The following is a 21,386-nucleotide window of genomic DNA, read 5'->3' on the forward strand; positions in this document are numbered from 1 at the left end:
GCTACCACGCCTGGCTGATTTTTTGGTTTATTGTAGAGATGAGGTCTCGCCAAGTTGCCTAGGTGGGTCTCAAACCCTTGGGCTCAGGCAATCTACTCACCTCAGCCTCCCGAGGCATGGGATTACAGGCTGAGCCACCGAGCCCGGCTCCTTTAGATTCATAATAGTTTTTTTCTTCTCTTGATTTAACTTGCCAGAGGTTTGTCTGGGGATTTTAAAATTATTATTATTATTATTATTATTTTGAGTCAGGATTTCACTCTGTTGCCCAGGCCAGAGTGCAGTGGCACGATCACTTCTCACAGCCTTTACCTACTGGGCTCAGGTGATTCTTCTGCTTCAGCCTCCTGGGTAGCTGGAACTATAGGCACACTCCATCACGCCTAGCTAATTTTTTGATTTTTTTTTGTTGTTGAGATGAAGTCTCATTATGTTGCCTAGGCTAGTCTCAAATTTCTGGGCTCAAGCAGTCCTCCTACCTATGCCTCCCAAAGTGCTGAGATTACAGGAGTGAGCCACCATGCCTGGTTATAGCATACTTTCATTAGTATACAGATCAAGTAAACATAAAACTCAGTAAGGGTAGGGTAGACATAAAAAAATGTAATTAATAAGCTTGGATGTGGGTTATGGATTGAACAGTTAGAGAGGATATATTTTTCTTAGCATATATGGAACATTTCTAAAAACCAGCATACACTAGGGTTAAGGTTAAGACAACTTTAATACATTTCAAAAATTAAGTATTATATATTATTATTTATCTCAAATATAATGTAAGTAAGTTAGAACTTAACAAAAAGTTAAATAAACCCCATATACATCTGGAAATTATAAAACACATTAGAAAGTGAACCAAAAAATAAACTCAAAGAAGGTAGGAGAGAGATAATAAAAATGAAGGGAAAATTAATGAACTAGGAAACCATAATACAGTAGAAAAAATTATCAAAGACACAAAAAGTCCTCATAAGACTTTAAGGGAATTAATTAATGGCTGCCTGGTGCTAGAGCTTTCTTTTGGGTAACAACAAATGGGCAAACTTTTCTCCCAAAGTTTGCTTGTGGTCTTCATCCAAGCAGGTATTTGACAATCCTCATAATCTTTCAAGGTTACTTTTTGTTACTTTTCAGAATTCGTAAACTTTGAACTAAGCAACAGTTTTAAAGTGGCTTTGGGACTATTCATTGACTCCTTGCACAATGGATGTAAGTTTGGATTTATCATGAAGTGAAGCTGTAAATTTTAAATGCATTTATGGGTATACAAGGTCTGACAATTAAGTTCATGAACTTACCCTAGAAAAAGTGCTACATACTTCATTGCAGAGTATCACTAAGGTCATCTTCGAAGTACACCCCTTGGAAGCTGTGCACTGATGCCAATGCCTGATCCACCTGTCAAAGCAATTTTTCTGGAATGGCCATCAGAGCTGTTGTCCCATTACCCTTGATGTCCTGAACGTCATCAAAATGTCTTCCTTTCAGTATTCCTTGTAACAACAGGTAAAGAAAAAAGTCATTGGGGGCCAGATCAGGTGAATAGGGAGGGTGTTCCAATACAGTTATTTGTTTATTGGCTGAAAACACCCTCACAGACAATGCTGTGTGAGCTGGTGCATTGTTGTGATGCAAGAGATCCTTCAGGACCATTTTTGCACACACCTTTCTCATGCCAGGATTTTCAGTTTAGATTTTCCTGTTTCTCTATAGATGTTTATTTGGTCTGCTATGCTTCTTGCAGTTAGTTGACAATTGTGACGCATGATTTTATAAATTTTTGCAATGTTTTTGTCAGTTCTGCTCATTACTAGCTGTCCTGACCTCTCTTCAACAGTGATGCTTTCTCTTCCCTCAGAAAAACATTTGAACTTGGACAAATATGTCCCTGATTCTGATTCCACTCTTGCCGAGTTTAACAAGCACTGACTTTCTCACAACGGCACACAAAAACATACAACAATAATGAATGCCACTCAGCAAGACACCACCACATGTCGACACAAACACAGCTGTGAGACACTGACATACCAAAGCTAGGAAGCCTTCCTGAGTTGTTTGTACAATGCTGGCAATGTACGCACACGGTGGCAAGTTTGCAAACTAAACTGTCAGACCTTGTTGTTTCTACTAATTTGAGTATCAGATTAGTGCAAGAAATAGAAAACAAGTTGAAGTCATAACATCATGAGGAAACAAAGAAAATTTTGTGCCTATCAAATTTAAGAGACGAGTGCTGCCATAGTCCAAAATTTTTCCATATCTCGTTTTGTAGTAGTCTTGACTGTTAGATTGTAAGACAAAAAATTAAACAAAAACACTTCACAGTCATGTCATTTTTTTGTCCCCAAAGAACTTTTTAGAACAATCACTATTCATATACACTAATTAATTGCTAATGATGTCTGACTATTCCCAAGCAAACAAATCTGTCCTCAAGAGATGAAGGGATGTATATTTTAAACCACTGAGGACATTCACGAGTATCCTCAGGATTAAGGTTATTCCAAAAGGGGATTAAACTTTAAAAAAATCAGTGCTTATGTTAGTGGAATAAATTTCACCTCTAAGGTTGTACAATAATATACTTTAGTACATTAGCTTTAAGGAAAAAAATCAGCATGATGGGTATTTCTGTGTTCCAGGAGCCATTTTGAATCAAGCAAGCTACAGAATCAATCCTTTGGCAAATGGTGTTTATTCCCTTGGGTGGCACACTGGTCCTACAAAGCACAAATTTGATAAAAGTTTTAAAAAGTCTTTACTATCAATATGCAGTGTTTATATAAGCACATGAATTGTCACATAAAGAGATATTTGAAACAGAGGTCTTCATGCGTAACAGACGTATTGTATTATCATTTGTCTTTCATTTTAGTTACCAACAGCTGGTTACAGGTTATATTATCATTCATTCTGAACTAAGACCCAAATATTTTATTTCACGGGTGACCACAGAACTATTTCAGTGCACTAACGTAAGAAGAAATGGGAGACTGGAATCATATTTATGAGAAAATGGTTTAACAGTAGAAACTTCTATGTACAAGTCAGTGGGTTGAAAAGCACAAGAGAGTGATGGAGAAAATCTTACACATACTAAAAATATCAAACTTGAAGTTTTTTGTCATAGGTCACAAATCTGTATAATCCTTAAAATTAATTCACGTATCATCAATCCAAGACCATGGCTGCCTAATGAAGGTGATACTTAAATAGTTCAGCGATTGTTCCATTAACATTTAGGACCAAAGTCCCCACCTCCCCCCCCACCGCAAAAACACCATCCAATGACTTGTGTCATTGGACTGCCCCTTCTGGACCCCAATCCAAGCTCATTTAATTGTTATTGGTAGCATCCAGCCACACTGGGATACGGCACATGAGATGTTGTGGAAACATTTATTTTATTTCCTGCTGCTACTTAACTTAGCAGACTACTTGATCCATTACAAGGAAAGCCTAAACAAGAGAAAAGCTGAGATGCTCTTATGACTAGATTGAGACTTGGACTTGTTATTAACAAAAACTCATGAAAACATTGGAAATAGATTTCCGATCCAAGTGAAGGTGCTTGTGTTTTTTTCGTGGGTGTGTAAGCAAATGTCTGGCACAGGGGTTTGACTCTCATCTGGCATGCTATGGATGACAAGTGGCCCATACGGGAGCAGCTGTGTAAGTGTGCAAGTGATTAGTCTGTTTCCAGAGCACCGCCACTGTTCTCTTCATTTACTATTATTTCCTTTTGGCTGGAGGATCTGCTGCCAAGCTGGCACTGTCTTCTCCCAAACGCCTTCTTTCAGCCAGTTTACAGGGGAGTGTTTTGGAGAAAAACTGCCAATGCTTCCTTTTCCCTTCTCAGATTAAAAACATTACATCTGCTTAACATATGCAGTCTCTGTTGGCCCAGGGAACCAGACAAAAGTTCTCTGGATGATTATCTCACTGGTTTTTGCCTTCTAAAAGTGTTTTCACTTGTGGGGAGGGATACCAGAGATGGCATGAAATCCTTGTTCTTTCTGGGTTGCATCCTTGGACTCAAGTACCAGCTCCACCACTTACTGGTTGTGTGACCTTGGGAAGGTCACTTAACTTTTGCTGTATCTCAGTTTTCTTCTCGATATTTTGAAGACAGTACTAAACTGTATGTATTTTTGGTAAACATTAATCTCTAATTTACTTTCTATATTTAAGGAAATACTAAGCAAAATCCCACTAGGATTTTCCTTTTTCTCACAGGGTGGGGGATATTTGTCTTGATCTTAAAATTTCTCTAGGAAAGTAAATGTGTAAAAATATCTAAGAAATTTTTGAAAATGAATGGGAAAATCTTGCCTTAGTCAAAACAACTGTAAATATGATTATTGCAAGAAAATACATATATTAGCAAGAGAACAGGGAAAAGGTTTGTATCTAGTATATAAAATTTATTTTAAGTTAGTAGTGACAAGTTATGTTGCTCAATAAATGGATTGGGACAGCTAAATATTCATTTGTGGGGAAAATGGCTAAATTTTGATCTTTTTATTCTGGGACTTTGTGACTTCCTCCTCTCAGAGCTTGGATCCCAAAATTTCATCTATTTTTTTCATATACAATAAGTATTATTGCAGTTGAAAGTTTAGGAATTGGCCGGGCTCAGTGGCTAAGCCTGTAATCCCAGCACTTTGGGAGGCCAAGGCGAGAGGATTGCCTGAGCCTGAGGGTTTGAGACCACCCTGGGCAACATAGCAAGACCTCGTCTCTACAATAAGTCCAAAAAATTAGCCAGGTGTGGTAGTACGCACCTGTAGTCCCAGTTGCTTTGAAGGCTGAGGCGGAAGGATCACTGGAGTCCAGCAGGTCAACGCTGGGGTGGCTGTGAGCATGCCGCTGCACTCCAGCACTCCAGCCTGGGTGATGGAGTGAGACTCCAACTCAAAAAAAAGCAAGTTCTGAAATTATCCACACAGGTGATAGATGCAGGCATGAAAGTGGACACGATCACTAAAGAAGGGTATCGAGAGGTCCGTGGTTGGAATCTTAGGGTACAGCTACACCCAGGAGGCAGGTGAAGGAAAAAGGACCTAAGGTGGATTGTAATAGAACAATATCAGTGACAAACTTATTTATTTTAAAATCATGAAATCCAAGGGAGGAAGGTTTTAAATGAAGTTAGAGAGTAAGATGACTGAGGACTTGCATGAGCTTAATAGGTTTGACAAATGGAGAGCAGTTTTCCTGAAAAAAAGAATGTTCCTAGTACTAAGTTTTAAGCCAGATTCAGTTAGGTGACAGCAGTCAGACTAACAAAGGAATTGTGCTATAGAAGAGATAGAACTCCAGTTTGAATGGCAAATAACAGGGGGAAGATTTCCAGAATCGACTGAACCAATTTTGAACCTGCTGTTACAGTAATCTACTAAATTCCAGATACTGATACCGTTTTTCACAGCAAAGCTGCAAGTGTCTTGTTTTCCTTATCTTACAGACAAGGATTTGTAAGGCAACATTATGACACTACCTACTAACTCCTTTGGGCAAGTTATCTAAATAGTCGGAGGCAGTTTTATTAAGTGAAGATAATGCTACCTACCTCTTCACTGTCCTGAAGATTAATTATAAATATATGTATATGTATATGTACACAAAGAAACATTATAGTGCAGCATTTAGTGGGAGCTAATAAATATTTCTGGTATCATCTTAGCAAGAAAAATAACTCCTAAGTTAGGGTGATGGCAGAATAACTGAATTTAAGTTCAGTCTTCCTTTAACGTGTACAGAGCTTTATTCTGAGCAACCATCATTGATGTACAGGATTCTTCTCTTCCTCTCTTGCAGGTATTGGATGTCAGCAGAGAAGGCAAAGAAGAAGTGTTCTATGGACCTACACTCCCTTTTGCTTCCAATGGAATAGCAGCATGCTTCCTCCCAGCTCCGTATTTCACATGTCCCAACCTTCAGACTCTTCAAGTGCCTCATCACAGGATTGGCACCATCTGAAAAGCCAATGCTCTGTAATCACCATCATGAACGGGAGGAAAAATATAGCCCTGACTTTTGGATACTGGGCATGAAAAGACTCAGTGCTCAATGCTTGTCTTGTTTTATAGGTCTTACATTCAGATAAATATTATCCCCAAAATGAACAATTTTCTAAAACACATTACTGAAAACTCTTGTCACTCTTCTCAGTGTATGTCAACATACAATACAATATGTATGACTTTTATTGTGGTTTAGCTTAGTGCCAACTTAATGGTACATTATTGTTCCATGGGTCTTTAAAAGCAGTCTTTGCACACTTTTTCTAATCAGCACCATCTAGAACATGACACTGTTAGTGAGGCAATTTTCTTTACACAATGGCATCAATGATCTTATTTAAAAAAAAAAAAAGCTCCCGTACCTAATCCCTTTACTACTTAAACTTGGGCTTGTAATTTTTCTTTTTAAAATTTAACATTATGCAGCCCTGCTCAGTGGAGACTCAGCATTATGACATTATAAATTTTTAAATGCCATATTTTATTCAAGGTGATACGAATGATAGAAGTACACTGGAACAGCAATTGGAATACCCAGATTTTTCACTGGGTTCCTCTGACCTTGGGTCAGAACCTAACTTTACAATGCTTGTTTTTTCACCTTTTTAAGCTGCATAATTACTGACTTCCATATTAATTCAAAAGAGCATTGTGAGGATTAAACAAATGCCTTGAAATACTTTACCCAAGAGAAAAAAAAGTCGCATTACAAGGTATTTGACTGCATTGGGAACACTGTCACTGAACAGGGATTATTTTCGAAGTTTAAAAATTACTTGATAAAACTTGGAAAACATGTTATGGGATAAATGATTCGGAAAAGCATTTGAAAGAGACACACTAATTAGAAAATAGGAAGTTTACTAATACCAAAGATAAATAAACTCATACAAATCCTTGCCTCAATTAACTCTCTCAAATGTCTCATTTAAAATCATTTAGTGAAAAATGACATTTTAAAGCTAAAAAAAGTTTACTTGTACTAATTATAGTACCATAAAGTGCTGTGACATAAATTTGAACCCAGAATTGGCAGTTCTAATAAAAGTTTTTCCATTTTGTTAAAGGTTATGTCAATCTCAAGTGCTTGTGGGATTCTTCTCCACCACCAATACATATTTTATTACTCCCACTTTTAATAATGCATAAGAATTCTTTTTTGGGCTAAGTTTTTGGGTTTGCTTTGTCTATAACAAAAAAATAAATAAAACAACTTAATAATCACATTTGAACAAAATTCAACAAGCAAAATGTGAAGTGTTTTTTTTCCTTTCCCTAACCTCTTCAAGACCTAGATCATCTTTATTAAAAGGAGACTTTGACTCTTTTCCTTAGTAGTTTAATCATTCAGCAATCCCCCTCTTATAGGAAATTGTCATTTTATTCATGTATCCATTTTTGGTAATCAAAAGTGAAAAAAAAGAATTTTTCACTAACTTTATATATTGTTACATGATACATAAAACATTATTTTTAAAATATACATGACTTCTGGTTATTCAGATTAAAGGGCAGGAAGGAGACTAGAAGGAAAAAAGTAAATTTTAAAAAGAACAGGAATTTAGACCAAAAAAACCTTAAGAGTATTTAGACAGTTCTGAATAGCAAAAACTGATATTGATAATCAATATTTAGAATGACAGCTTGAGAGGTATAAACCAGCTAAACTAAAATTTTTAAATGCCTTACCAAGCCAGGAAAACGGATTCCAATATTTCAGAAATCTTTTCAACAAGGATATAAGCAAGAAGTATTTCAGGTGTGCTAATTTTTCTACTTGGCATATGAATTTTCCCTCCAGCAGTTTTACCTTATAAAACCGTTACAATCTATTTGTATTCCCAGACCCAACATCCAATCAGTGAAATGGAAAAGCTCTAAAAATAAGCTTGCATGGCTTAGAATGGTAAGGCAGCCTGAGACTACCCTTGATTATTTCTGTATAGATTTCTAACTATTCATATCAAACAAATCAGCATATATTATCAAACCCCTCCTTGGTAATCTTCATCATGTATTATTCACTAATATTAGAGAACTGAATCCGACTTTTAAAAATTCTTGTGGAGTTCAAACACATCCTTTACAGCTATAGCCAAAGAGCAGCATCAAAACACAATGTCTCCTCCCTAAGGAGAAAAAAAACACAGACACATAATTGGTGTCCATTTCCTCAAAGTATCAATAGTAAGATAGATAAAAGTTCTATTAAACTGTGTCTGGTCATATAAGCCAAATTCCACTGAAACTGTTCACATATATTTTTTCTATTTAAGTGAACTACCCTATCGTAATTCATCTTTCATTTTTACTCTTGGATTAAAAGCCATATTGTATTTATATGTAAATTACTTATTACTAATGTGAGTTTCTATAGGAAGACCATGAGATTGCCAAACATTTAAATAACACTTCAAGATTATACTTTAAGAAAGAAAACGAAAAGCTACTACACAGATCACTGCAGTTCCTCTTGCTGTGGGAGAAAATAACAGAACAGACATGACTTTCTCAAATACTGGGTTTATACAATGAAAAATATTCTTAGATCCTTAATAACAAAATGCCAATTAGGTTTTGATTAGGGTACTTTTCATATTTTTTTCCTTCATATTTTCATCTTACCTTAACAACACATACATCACATTCTCTTCAGTTATCTTAATATTTGAAAACCTTTCTTTTATCACAAAATATAAAAACAACAGGAATAAGAAATTGTTCCTCCACATCACAAGGCTTTTATTTTAGTTTCTAAATGTGAATCTGTTACAAAAAAACGGAATAATCAAGGACACAAGCTAAATATATATATCCTTTTATTATTTATATATCATTAATCTTTATTACATGCACAAATAACTTAAAACTATGTGTATAAAATCAGAATGTCCACAATTTTTCTAAAAGCACAATTCACAAATGCAATACACTGCATAACCAACAGCACACTCAAATTTTTATTAATTAGAAATCGGTCCATTTCCAATCACTGGATACAGATTTTGGTAACCTTACCATTCAGGTTATCACAGAATCAAAATACAAATCTCATATCTTATTAAATTTATAAAGAATACGCTACTTTGCTAGGTTCCCAACCAAATAAAGCATGTTATTTATACTGGCATACTACACGCTTGTCTGACAAGGCATTTTTTAACTCTAAGAGGGGTAAGTAAGCAAGAGAACAGTTTTTGGAAAATGTAAGGTTTATATAAAAAGTCTATCAATCAAAAAGCAGTGGTTTAGTACAGATGACACAACTTTTGGTGAGGTTTCTATGATATCTACCTTTTATCTTTGAAAATGAGTGCTATAATATGTAGGGTTTAGGGAAGGCAGACTTCTGACAGGCTTTCCCCAGCTGCAGAAGCTTGTCAAATTTTTATGTAACATATAATCTTAACTGTCAAAGACTTTGTGAAAATACATGGAAACAGGTCCATGTAATTCTTTAAGAACAAAATAGCTTTAAAATTTTGTGATAAAGCCTGGAAGAAGACAATAATAATGGGTGATGAAAACTACAAACAGTGTAAGACTCACAAATAATTTTCTTAAACAGATGCCAAGGTAGAAAAAGTTAAATATGCTTAAGAAGAAAATATAGTAGGGATAGGTAAAGACATTAAAGTTTTAAACTGTGAAATTCTTCTGACGCAAGTGAACTCAATGCTGAATGATTTTTCCACAGACAATCCTCCATGTTTCCAAACCCCATGGAAACCTTCTAATTAAATGTTAACTAAATTGAAATTTAAACCATAACCAAATCCAAACGCTTAATAAAGCCCTTTTTTGACTCTGCTGTCCTTCAATCATCTTTTATACTCCATTTTTTATTTTATAGATAGTATTTGACTATAATACTGATGTATCAAAAATGTGTTCGTGTATTTTCTTCCCATTTATCTGTCTTAGGTTTCTATAGGAAGGGTGATGTTCCAAGTAGCAAGCTGAATATGGCTGAGTGTAGAATGAACATGGCAATTAGCGAAAGCTGCTAAGTCTTTTGTTTGGAGAGATACGTTTGGGAAAAAAAAGGCACAGTCAGATAGATAGCAGAAAGTCTCAAGACTGAAGAGTTTGAATGTCAGCTTCTAAACAATGAGAAGTTACTGGAGGTCTTTCAGCAGAATAGTAACAAGGTGAATGTAGTATTTTAGGAACACACATTTCAGAACAGCATGTAAGCTTCCCTATAGGAAAGGAAATCAGAGGTTTAATAAGATAAAACGGCTATAGTGGCCAACAGAAGAAAACGGTTTGGATGCAGGGGACTGAAGAAGGAAGAGGAAGAGGAAGAGAAAGAGGAGGAGGAGGAGGAGGAGGAGGAGGAAGGGGAAGAGGAAGAGGAAGAAGAAGAAAGTCTAAGAGCCTGCACTGGTGATCAACTGAAAGTGGAGGAAGAATGAAGAATTTAAGATGCTGTGATGTTTCTAGGCTAAATAGCTTGGGAACATAGCGTATTTTGAGAAAATAGGCAGAAAATGAAAGCAGGAGCTACATGAGATACAAGATGACATGGGCAGTTTGATGTTGTTATCTTAAGATTTCAGGAGAATACAACTAGAGAGGTTTAGAAAGAAATTCACACTAGAAATAGATTTGAGAGACAACATCATGAGCTAGTGTTATCAGTTCACTACTAGCAGAATGCTGAGTCAGAGTTGATGGAGGGCCAGATCTTACTACTTGGGACAAGAAAGAAGATCACGAAGGTGCTCTCAAGTTACAGTACAGTTATTGCTCAGTTATTTGTGGAATTGATTCTAGGACGCACTGCAACTCCCAAAATCCGTGCATACTCAAGTCCTGCAGTTACCTCTGTGAACCCCAGTATACAAAAAACTGGCCCTCCATATACTTGGATTTTGCATGCCACAAATACTATATTTTTGATCTGCATATAAGTGGATCCGTGCAATTCAAGCCTGTGTTGTTCAAGGGTCAACCACATAGGTAGGAAAGGACAGTATCACTGAGGATGGGAAGATGAAGAAAAATACAAATATCACAGGCCAAAAAACATAAGAAATGAGAAGAAACTCTTAGATTTGCCCAAGAGAGAATGGCTTACATTACAATAATGGAAGAAGCAGCCTCAAAAATTAAAGCATATTTCGGGGGAAAGAGATATTAAAGAAGCAGGTACAAGGGTACTCAGAGTCTGGGAATGGAAGGAGGCAAGACTATAGTAATAACAAGTGGAGGATCAGTGAAGGTGTTTAAGAACTGAGTCATACATTTTCTTTTTACTTTAATAATAAAAATAGCTTCTTTAAAATTTTACTTATACATAAATTCAAAACACACACACACTGTTTGCTGTTACTGATTTTTAAGTACAAACTTCGGTTATTCTTAGCCATCTACCATCTATGTACTAATACATGATTAGGTAACAGCTTTTCCTATCCCTTAAAAGCCTTATGCTCTAAGAAGGAAGCCTCTGAAAGATATCTTGATTGATCTCTTCCGGAAATTAAAAACTATGTGTACAATATGTATACACACACACACACACACACACACACACACACACACACACACACACACACACACACAAAACCTCTTTAAAGGCATCACCCTAAATGGATAAACTTCTTTAATTGCTGAAACTTGTAAATCGATACATTATTTGTTTGATAAGTAAGTCACTGTCATAATGAAAAGAAACTCAATGAGTTTCTTTGAAACTCTTTAAACAGACTGAAAGAAGCTTTCATTTGTTCCATTTGATGAAGTTGATTTGGGGGTAAATTAGGCTATGTATGTCATGAAAATAACATATACTCCTTTGGATTCCATGGATTACAATTAGAAGAGCGCTATTAACTACAGAATGTTTACTGCAATGTATTTCCTTTTTAAAGATGCTTCTTGAACCAAAAAAGGTTGGAAATATTTTGTTTTTTAACTTTTTTGGGGGGGTTGGAATCTCACTCTGTTACCCAGGCTGGGGTGCAGTGGCATGATCACAGCTCATCATAGCCTTTACCTCGCGGGCTCAGGCTATCCTTCTGCCTCAGCTGTGAACACAGGTGTGCACCTAGCTAAACTGAAATGTTTTCTTTAGAGAACAGAACTATGATGAAGACTATAATCCCAAGAAGGAAACAAATCATTTCAAAGTTAGCAAACAAGACATGCGACAAAACAAAACAAAAAACACTGGCCAGGCATGGTGGCTTACACCTGTAATCCCAGCAACTTGGGAGGCTGAGGCAAGAGGATGTTGGAGCCCACGAGTGCCAGACCATCCTAGGCAACATAGCAAGACCTTGTCTCTACAAAAATAAAATTAGCTGGGCATTGTGGCTCATATCCGTAGTCCCAGCTAATTGGAAGGCTGAGGTGAAAGAAACACCTGGGTTCAAAAGGTCAAGGCTGCAGTAAGTCGTGATCATACCACTGCACTCCAGCCTGGGCAACAGAGTGAGACTTCAACTTGAAAAATTTTTTTAAATTTTAAAAATTGAAAAAAGAGGGATCTTCATCTAGGACATATCATTAGAGAAAGATGAACAAAATTGAGAGGTGTTCTTTTTTTATTGTACACAAGTAATACAGCATTCATGTCTATACACCTCTAAACAAAATATGGGCCATTAAATATTTTCACTTACATTATCCCATTAATTCTCATAATAACATTGTGCAATAGTAAAGGGATTATTATTCTTTTTTCTCCATGAAGAAATTAAGTCTTAGAAAGGTTAGGTAAACTAGCTTCACAAAGCAGAGCTAAGTTTGAGACCCAGGTGGGTTCCCAAAACTAGGACTAAAACTCTTTCTATTAAATAATGCCCCCCCACAAAAAAGGAGTCAAAGACAAGACCCAGTTGGAAAAGTAAACAATCTGGATAAGATAGAGTTAAAAAGCTGAAAAGTAACTTGTTACTTGTTAAAAGAAACTAAACAGGTTCCCTGAATACAATGCCAGGCTATAAGAATCTGTGAAGAGCAAGGAGCTCTTCAGCTGACTTCTCAGACCACCATTGTTATTAGTAATAGTAAGCTTTTCTAGAATATTATTATTTATTCTCTCTTAAAGGCTCTTGTATTTCTTCCTCCTGACTTTTTTTAAATGAAAACTCCAAAAGAAAGGATTGCTAGAGAAAAAATCTGACAACTCTTGCAATATAAGCATACACATTGTTGACATAAGTTTAGAACATTTTAAAATTATTATCTGTATAATCTTTTAGACAGATTCTGTCTCATCCCTAACATAGGTAAGTGTGCTTTAAGGGTTTTTTTTTTTTTTTTGAGTTGGAGTCTCACTCTCACCCAGACTGGAGTGCAGTGGCCGCTCCCGGTCACTGCAGCCTCGACCTGCTGGGCTCCGGTGATCCTTCCGCCTCAGCCTTCAGAGTAGCTGGAATTACAGGCATGTGCTACCACGCCCAGCTGATTTTTTGATTGATTGTAAAGATGAGGGCTCGCTAAATTGCCCAGGCAGGTCTCGAACCCGCGGTCTGAGGCAATCCACTCACCTCAGCCTCCCAAAGGCGCGGGATTACAGGCTGAGCCGCCGAGCCCGGCTTGTAAGGGTTTTATTTATTAACTTGCTTCATACATATAAAAAAGGAAAACAAATATACAATAGCAGTTTCCAATACCCCTGTCCAGGAAAAACTGAAAAGGGCTGTCAGGTAATTTGAAAAAGTATCATATTAAAATGTAACTTGTAAAAATAAAAAATAAACATGACAAATCAGTCACAAGGCAGAAAAGAAGAAAGTCCCATTACAGTAAAAAGTCCATGGATAAAGCAGTACAAATCTGCTTAACCCTCAAACACAGAAACCACTCCCAGTTAGAAAGTCTCTTTAACGAAAATCTCTTAAAAATAAAAATGCAGTTCTGCAAAGTTCCAAGGATCCTATTACACAGTTGCTAATTAACCTTTATTGCTTTACTTATTGCTTCTCGCTTACAGGTATGTAAGAAAAAAAATCCTAACAATAATTTTTATCAGAATGTCATACAATTAATTAAAAGAAGGAGTTGGGAGTGGTACAGAGTGGCTTTAAAGAGTGATATTCAATAGAGAGGATGAATCACACACTGTTTTAGGGACTATCATTTTCTAGTCGCCGCATCTCATCTTGTCCCACCTGTCCTAGGTGAGATAAAAGTTTGCTGTAGGCTTCCCTGTTTAAGAAAAAAGAAAAGTAAATATATTTATTACCCTTTCCATTATTTTACATTTAAATATTTACAAGTTATGCCTATCTATCCATCCAGATTAGCACACTACTTCTTAAAAAATAATGCTTTGTATCTGTTGTGAGTAAACTTAGATGTTAAGATTTATTAAGTTTTTTAAGTATGATTTTTATATACAAAACGTAGACTAAAACTGGCGTGTAGAAGTTCGTTAACTTTCTGAAATATTATAATGCTTGTAGGTCATGAAATATGTTCATGAAATATTGTTTAAGGACAATGATGGTATAATAAAAATGGGAAGACATGTCACAAACACAAGTATTAAAACAAAAATTCTGTGACCATAAAATAGACCATGTTGCAATTTCAGTATACACCTCTTATCGTCTTCAATTCTTTGACATAAAGTTTGAAAATAAAATCTTGCTTCTCCTCTTAGATTCTCTATATTTAAGATATTTTTTAGAAAATTTTCTGGCAATAATTTTTTTAGTCTAAATATCTATGCTATGCAGATCTTTAACACCAGCCCTCTCAGTTGGTGCAGCACCACATGGTAGTCGGCTAGCAGGACATTTCTCCCAACAACATATTACAATAGGATTGTTCATATGAAACCGCTCCAGTTTTTTCACTCACACAGACTGCTCAGAAAAAACCAGAAGTTACAGGTCTTTACACAAACTTGTTTTGTAACATGACAGCAAATATCATTTCTTCAAAGCTACAATTTTAAGTGATCTAATTTTCGCTCTCTAAAAAACTCTAAGAGGGTAGCCAATTTACTATGAAGGAGAAGAAAAGAGATGCTCCATCTGGCATAGAAATGCTATACAAGAATGGTCTTTCCATTTTTTTTCCATTTACTGTATTGAAAAGATGGATTCCATTAGTTGGCTAAAGTTATAACCAACAGTCACGTCTCCAAGCACAATCTCAAAAATGGCGTTTTATACTTAAAAATCTTCAGTTAAAAATTGGACTATGCATATTTACTAGATTATGTATGTGTGAAGATACACACACAAAATATAGTCATGTGCTGCATAATGATGTTACAATCGATGGTGGCGCCACAAAATTATACTGGAGCTGAAAATTCCTACTGCCTAGTTTTGTTGTAGCCATTGTATTGTCATAGTACAACACATTATTTCTATGTTTATAGTGATGTATGAACAAACCAACTGTGTTGTCAGCCATATAAAAATGTAAAGCATACAATTACATACAGCATATAATCCTTGATAATAATTAACTGTTACTGGTTACACTGATTTTATTGAATATACTTTCGTTAGAGTATATTCCTCCCTCTACTTACTAAAAAAAGTTAACTGTAAAATCCCCTCAGGCAGGTCCTCCTGAAGGTATTCCAGAAGAAGGTATCGTTATCCTGACAAATCTATGCATGTTACTGCCCCAGAAGATCTTCCAGTGGGAAAAGATGTGGCGTGGAAGACAGCGATACTGACAATCTTGACTCCATGTAGGCCTACCCCAATGTGTGTATTCGTATTTAACAAACAGGTTACAAGGATAAAATTTTTAAAAATTTAAAAACAAAAAAAGTCTGAAATAAGGATATAAAGAAAATATTTTTGTATAGGTGTTTGTGTTTTAAGCTAAATGTTGTAACAAGAGTCAAAATGTTTTTTTAAAAAGTAAGAATTTTTAAGGTAAAAAAGTTACAGTAAGCTAAAGTTAAATTGTTATTGAAGAAAGAAAAATACTTTTATAATTTTAGTAAATGTACAGTGGTTATAAAGTCTACAGTAGTGTTCAGTAATTTCCTAGGCCTTCACATTTACTCAGCGCTCACTTGCTGACTCATCCAGAGCAACTTCCAGTACTGCAGGCTCCATTCATGGCTAAAGTGCCCTATATAGTATGCCATTTTTTAATCTTTAAATTGTATTTTTACTATACCTTGTCAATATTTAGATACACATGCTTTCCACTGTGTAACAATTGCCTACAATATTCAGTACAGTAACATGCTGAACAGGTTTGTAGCCTAGGAACAATAGGCTATACCGTATTACCCAAGTGTGTAGTAGGCTATGCCGTCTAGGTCTGTGCAAGCATGCTCCACTTGATTACCCGATGTTTACACAATGATGAAATTGCCTAACAACACATTTATCAGAATGTACACCTGTTGTTAACTGCACTTTGATTCTTTTCCAACTTTAGACCATATATATTCTAGTATGAGTACTGAATATTCTAAAACAATCTCTTTAGGAACTATATATAGGCTTATTCCCACAATGTTAACTCCAAATAGTCCAGCACTATTTTCCACTGGGCTACAACCCAGTAAGAAAAACCTGCATTACCTATTTTGACCAAAACCTATATTGCCTAATTGAGTTACTTACCTCATTCACTGGGTACATATGTTAGAGTTGACACAATAAATCAAGCATCCCTCAAAGAGTTATGATTTGCTACCATAAATTTTATAAAAAAACAAGACACCTAAGGCTCTGAAGTCTACTTCTAAATGAGGATCACTAAATGTGTTTTGACCAATAGAAGCATTTTGAAAAATACAGCTTTCTAAAAGTGGTCACTTTGAAAGGAAAAACAAGCAAATATATGTATTGATTCTGCTAAGTTTGTTGATAAGCTATGTTTTCTATTCATACTTTGTAAAACTGGTAACAGACTACTGATCTGTTTTTCACCTCAAAAGAACACACCACTAATTTTTAGTAGTAAGAAAATAAGCCACTTCTATAAAATGAAATATAGATTTTAAAATCATTGTCCAAAAGAATATAATTAAATTATCAAACGTACCTTTGTGCAGTATTTCTGCCAAGGCCCCATTTCCTCTCTGAATCCTTCAGAGACTGAGTGAGGGTAGAAATCAAGCAGATGACAACATACTGGTCCACTGTTATCACTGTTTCTAAAATGCTATAAACTTGACAATCATACTTCATACCATAATCTTGGATAAACTGTCTGAAAGTAAAACAGGTTACTTAGGATTGCTTTCTGGGGAAATTCCGTGTGCTGGCAACTACATGGCAAACAGCTACAACCTGAGCATAAGAAAGATCATTTCATGAAAGATTAATACAAGAATCTACATGTGATGGTAAAAAAATAAGCCAGATCACAATGAAGGCATTGGCGGTTGAGGGGAGGGACGAGTTGGAATCCCAGGAATCCCAGGAGGGAGAACAAGGAGAAAATAATTTAATCCTAGGGACTTTTTTTTTTTTTTGCTATACTATGCATATTAAAATCTGGTGGGGGCAACCCCTTCGGGCCCCCTCCCACTGTGGGAGCTTCTCTGTCCTCTCAATAAATCCTGCTTTCTAAAAAAATATATATATAAACAAATAAAATCTAGGTGGGAAGAATGTAGAAGACAGTAAAAGTGGGAAAAAGTCAGATTTTCTAGTTACTTTTTAGTCCTTCATAACTCTAGATAAAGCAAACAATATTTTTTATGAAAAAAGTAAGTTATTCATAACATATTTTTATGTTACTGAACTAAACCCAAACTTTAGATCCATAAGGCCTTTTAAAATTGTAAACAACAAACTTTCAATCTTTGATCATATAAAATCCTCTTTTTCCCTCCCTGGGCTTCACAATTTTAACAAATCTACCATTATCAAGTAAGCACAATAAATAAACTGTAAACACTTAATGAGTACCAATTGTGTGATGAGAAAAAAAAACTGAGGAATCAAAGATCTAATACAGAATAAATGAAATGAACAAAAATTATTTGTCATGTTAAGGAAAAGGTGGAGATATGAATAATAAAGGTGAACCTCCCAAAAGAAATACTAAAAAAATATTGCCCAAACAGCACAAGACTCTAAACAGGATAAGGCAGGGAAAAAAAAGAAAATATCCACAAGTTGCACTGTTATTCTTGTAAACATCAGATCTGTAAGGTGAACAACAGACTGCTATAAGGTCCATGCTCCACAAATTAAACATAATAGAGCTTTCTGGAGATACAGTATCTAAAGCTAGAAAACCAGTGACATGTACTTCTACAGTGGATCCTGGGTACTATGTTTAGCAAGCTCTGAAGGCCTGTGTACCTGTCATTATTACACATATTTCCTACCTTTTCCTCTCAAATACTGTCATGGGCCATATAATGATGTTTCAGTTAGGAGGTCACACATATGACAGTGGTTCCCTAAAATTATAATATTGTATTTTTACTGTACATTTTCGATATTTAATAGAAATACAAGTTTAATAGAAATACAAGTTTCTGTGTGGACATATGTTTTCATTTTATATATACAATGAAATGAATGAATATGTTTTCATGTTTATATATACAAATACATAGTGCTACAAATTAGTTCAGTATTCAGTACAGTTACATGCTGTGCAGGTTTGTAGCCTAGGAACAATAGGCTATACCATATCACCTAGGTGTGTAATAGGCTATGCCATCTAGTTTTGTGTAAGTACCCTCTGTTTGATGTTTGGACAATGATGAAGTCGCCTAATATCAGATTTTTCAGGACTTGTCTCTGTTATTAAGAAACACATGACTGTTCATGCAAGATCCTTCCTTACTAAATTCACAGGCAATTTTGAGTTTGGTCACTTATTTTTCCCCTGGCACTTTTATTTTTCAGTAAAACAACCCAATGTAACAAAACTACTGCCAAAAATACAATAATTGAAATACTATAAACAAGTAGTAACACATTATGTTTTGGATAATTAGTTATTTAAAAAACATGTTGGCTGTCAAATGGCTGGCAATAGTCTCCTTGCCAGTTGGCATATTTTCCAGTTACCTAAACACAGAAGTCAGCTGGGCGGAAGGTTCTGCTTCTGACCCCACTTGGCAGGCTTTTACCATGTACTGCAGGTTCTCTGTGGCCAGCCTTTTAACTAGAAGGAAAAATTATAGCATTACGCACTGTGTCTGAATTGACCATCTGGATCCTCATTTTTCTGAACACTTTTGATTTAGAAAAATATGTTCTTTTCTTAAAGTTATGTACATGCTTTTTTTGTTACTTTTCAAAATGAAATAGTTCTGAGCTTTTGTTTTACTCTAAAGTATACCTATCTCCCATTTTAAGAAAATATAAAAAATTTAAAAGTATATGTTTCATGCTTAAAATTAAAATAATACATGTGAAGTTATGCCTTTTTCTTAGAAAAGAGTCCATATTCAAAAACACTACACCATTCTATTCCTGCAAACATTGTTACATACTGACAAAAGAAAGCCTTTATAAATTCAGCTGATTTACAAACAGGAAGATTGATTTTTTAAAAATTCATAAGCATATCCTTTCTAGCCTAAAACAAATATATAACTAGCAAACAAGATACCACGAACAATTTATCTTTGCTGAAAATTAGCCAAATATATATGTAAAAAGGTTATATGTGATGCTATCTTCCTTTCAAAAGATAGCTAAGTATAAAAAGAATATTTGTATTCTTTAAATATTTAGCTGAATCCTTAAAATTGCATATTTGTATACAAAAATAATGCAAAAACATCAAGAAAACACATTATGCTCTGAATGCTACTAAACTTTTGTTATATTGTTTTGGGCACATTATATACAAGGAGCCAGGAAAAAAAAAAAGTGCTTTCTCTAAGAATAAGAAAATTTTCAGAAACTGCAATCCATTATAGCAGTAACACAAAACATACGATGAACATAAACTTAACTTAATCAATTTTAGGTAGTGAATTCAGTTTTTCCATGGCATGAGGCTAGTGGATAAGGAGCATATAGCAGCCTTGTCTTTCACTGAGCAAACTTTTTATAACCTCTCTTGTGGTGCAGTTTATTTCTTTAGCTGAATTAAACTTAAAAAAAAAAACAACAACTGAGTAATCTCATGTGTTTGTTTTCTTAAACTAACAGCTTTATTGTCATATCATTCACACACTATACAATTACCCATTTAAAGCATACTATTCAATGGCTTTTAGTATATTCACAGAGCTGTGCAACAATTATCATAGTTCATTTTATCTCCCTAAGCAACCACTAATCTGCTTTCTGTCTCTACAGATTTAAACATTCTGGGCATTTCATATAAGTGAAATAATATGTGACTTTTGTGACTGGTTTCTTTCACTTAAAATAAGGTTTTTAAGATTTATCCATGTTACAGCACATATCAGTACTTCATGCCTCTTCATTGCCAAATAATGTCCCATTGTATGGATATATCAAAAATTTTTAATCCACCTACTGGTTGGTGGATAAGTTTGTCTTTCGGCTACAATGAATAGTACTGCTATAAATATTAATGTACAAGTTTCTGTGTGGACATATGTTTTCATTTTTCTTGGATATATATATTTATGAGTGAAACTGCTGGGTCACAAAGTAACTCTGTGCTTAACCATTTGAGGAACTTCCAGACTGTTTTTTAAAGTGGCTATACCATTTTACATTCCCAACAGAAGTAAATGGGGATTTTGATTTCTCCACAGCTTTCTGATTATCTGGCTTCTCTATTATAGGCAACCTAGTGGTATCTCAGTGTAGTTCTAATTTGCATTTACCTGATAACAAACGATATTGAGCAGCACCTTTTCAAGTGCTCAATATCGTCTGTTTGAAGACATATCATTTCTTTGAAGACATATCTATTCAGATCCATTGCCCATTTAAAAATTCCACTGTCTTTTTAATATAGAGTTATTTATAGAGTCTAGATATATGTCTTTATCACTGAATATGATTTGCAAGCATTTTCTCTTATTCTGTGGGCTGTCTTTTCACTTTCTTGATGGTGTCCTTTGAAACACAAAGTTTCTAATTTTGGTGAAGTTAATATATCTCTTTATTCTTTTGTGGCGCAAGCTTTTGTTGTCATAGCTAAGAATCCACTGCCAAATCCAAGGTCATGAAGATTTACTCCTATACTTTCTTCTGAGAGTTTTATAATTTTAGCTCTGATATTTAGGTCTCTGATCCATTTTGAGTTAATTTTTGTATATGATGTGAAGTAAGGGTGATGCTATCCATTTTGATCTAGCACAAGTTGTTGAAAAGATCGTTTTCCCCTCTAGTAAATCATCTTGGCACCCTTATGAAAAGAAAAGCTGACCACAAACGCGTGGGTTTATTTAACTCTCAATTCTATTTCATTGATCTGTATGTCTATCCTTATGCTAGCATCATATTGTCTTGA

General features: G+C 35.1%; 2 protein-coding genes across 5 annotated transcripts in view; one reads left to right on the plus strand and one right to left on the minus strand.

Annotated features, from left to right (window-relative positions):
- The window catches only part of KLHL32 (kelch like family member 32), a 112,632-nt gene extending 105,361 nt beyond the window's left edge, over positions 1 to 7,271 (plus strand). For 2 of the 4 annotated variants that reach the window (XM_021714457.1, XM_008062068.1), the window contains exon 8: positions 5,824 to 7,271. In XM_021714457.1, the coding sequence (XP_021570132.1) occupies positions 5,824 to 5,985 (162 nt within the window). In that variant the 3' untranslated portion in view covers positions 5,986 to 7,271. The remainder of the gene's footprint in view (positions 1 to 5,823) is intronic. The other 2 variants (XM_021714455.1, XM_021714456.1) reach the window with 1 other exon arrangement.
- Positions 7,272 to 13,557: 6,286 nt separating this feature from the next.
- The window catches only part of MMS22L (MMS22 like, DNA repair protein), a 138,999-nt gene continuing 131,170 nt past the window's right edge, over positions 13,558 to 21,386 (minus strand). The window contains exons 22-24 of the mRNA XM_008062069.1: positions 19,010 to 19,106; positions 17,019 to 17,186; positions 13,558 to 14,192 (exon numbers count right to left, since the gene is read on the minus strand). Coding sequence (XP_008060260.1) covers positions 14,111 to 14,192; positions 17,019 to 17,186; positions 19,010 to 19,106 — 347 coding nt within the window. The 3' untranslated portion in view covers positions 13,558 to 14,110. The remainder of the gene's footprint in view (positions 14,193 to 17,018; positions 17,187 to 19,009; positions 19,107 to 21,386) is intronic.

This window comes from Carlito syrichta, unplaced genomic scaffold, assembly GCF_000164805.1.
Source record: "Carlito syrichta isolate Samal-C Ts95f unplaced genomic scaffold, Tarsius_syrichta-2.0.1 Scaffold305650, whole genome shotgun sequence".
Taxonomy (NCBI): Eukaryota; Metazoa; Chordata; class Mammalia; order Primates; family Tarsiidae; genus Carlito; species Carlito syrichta.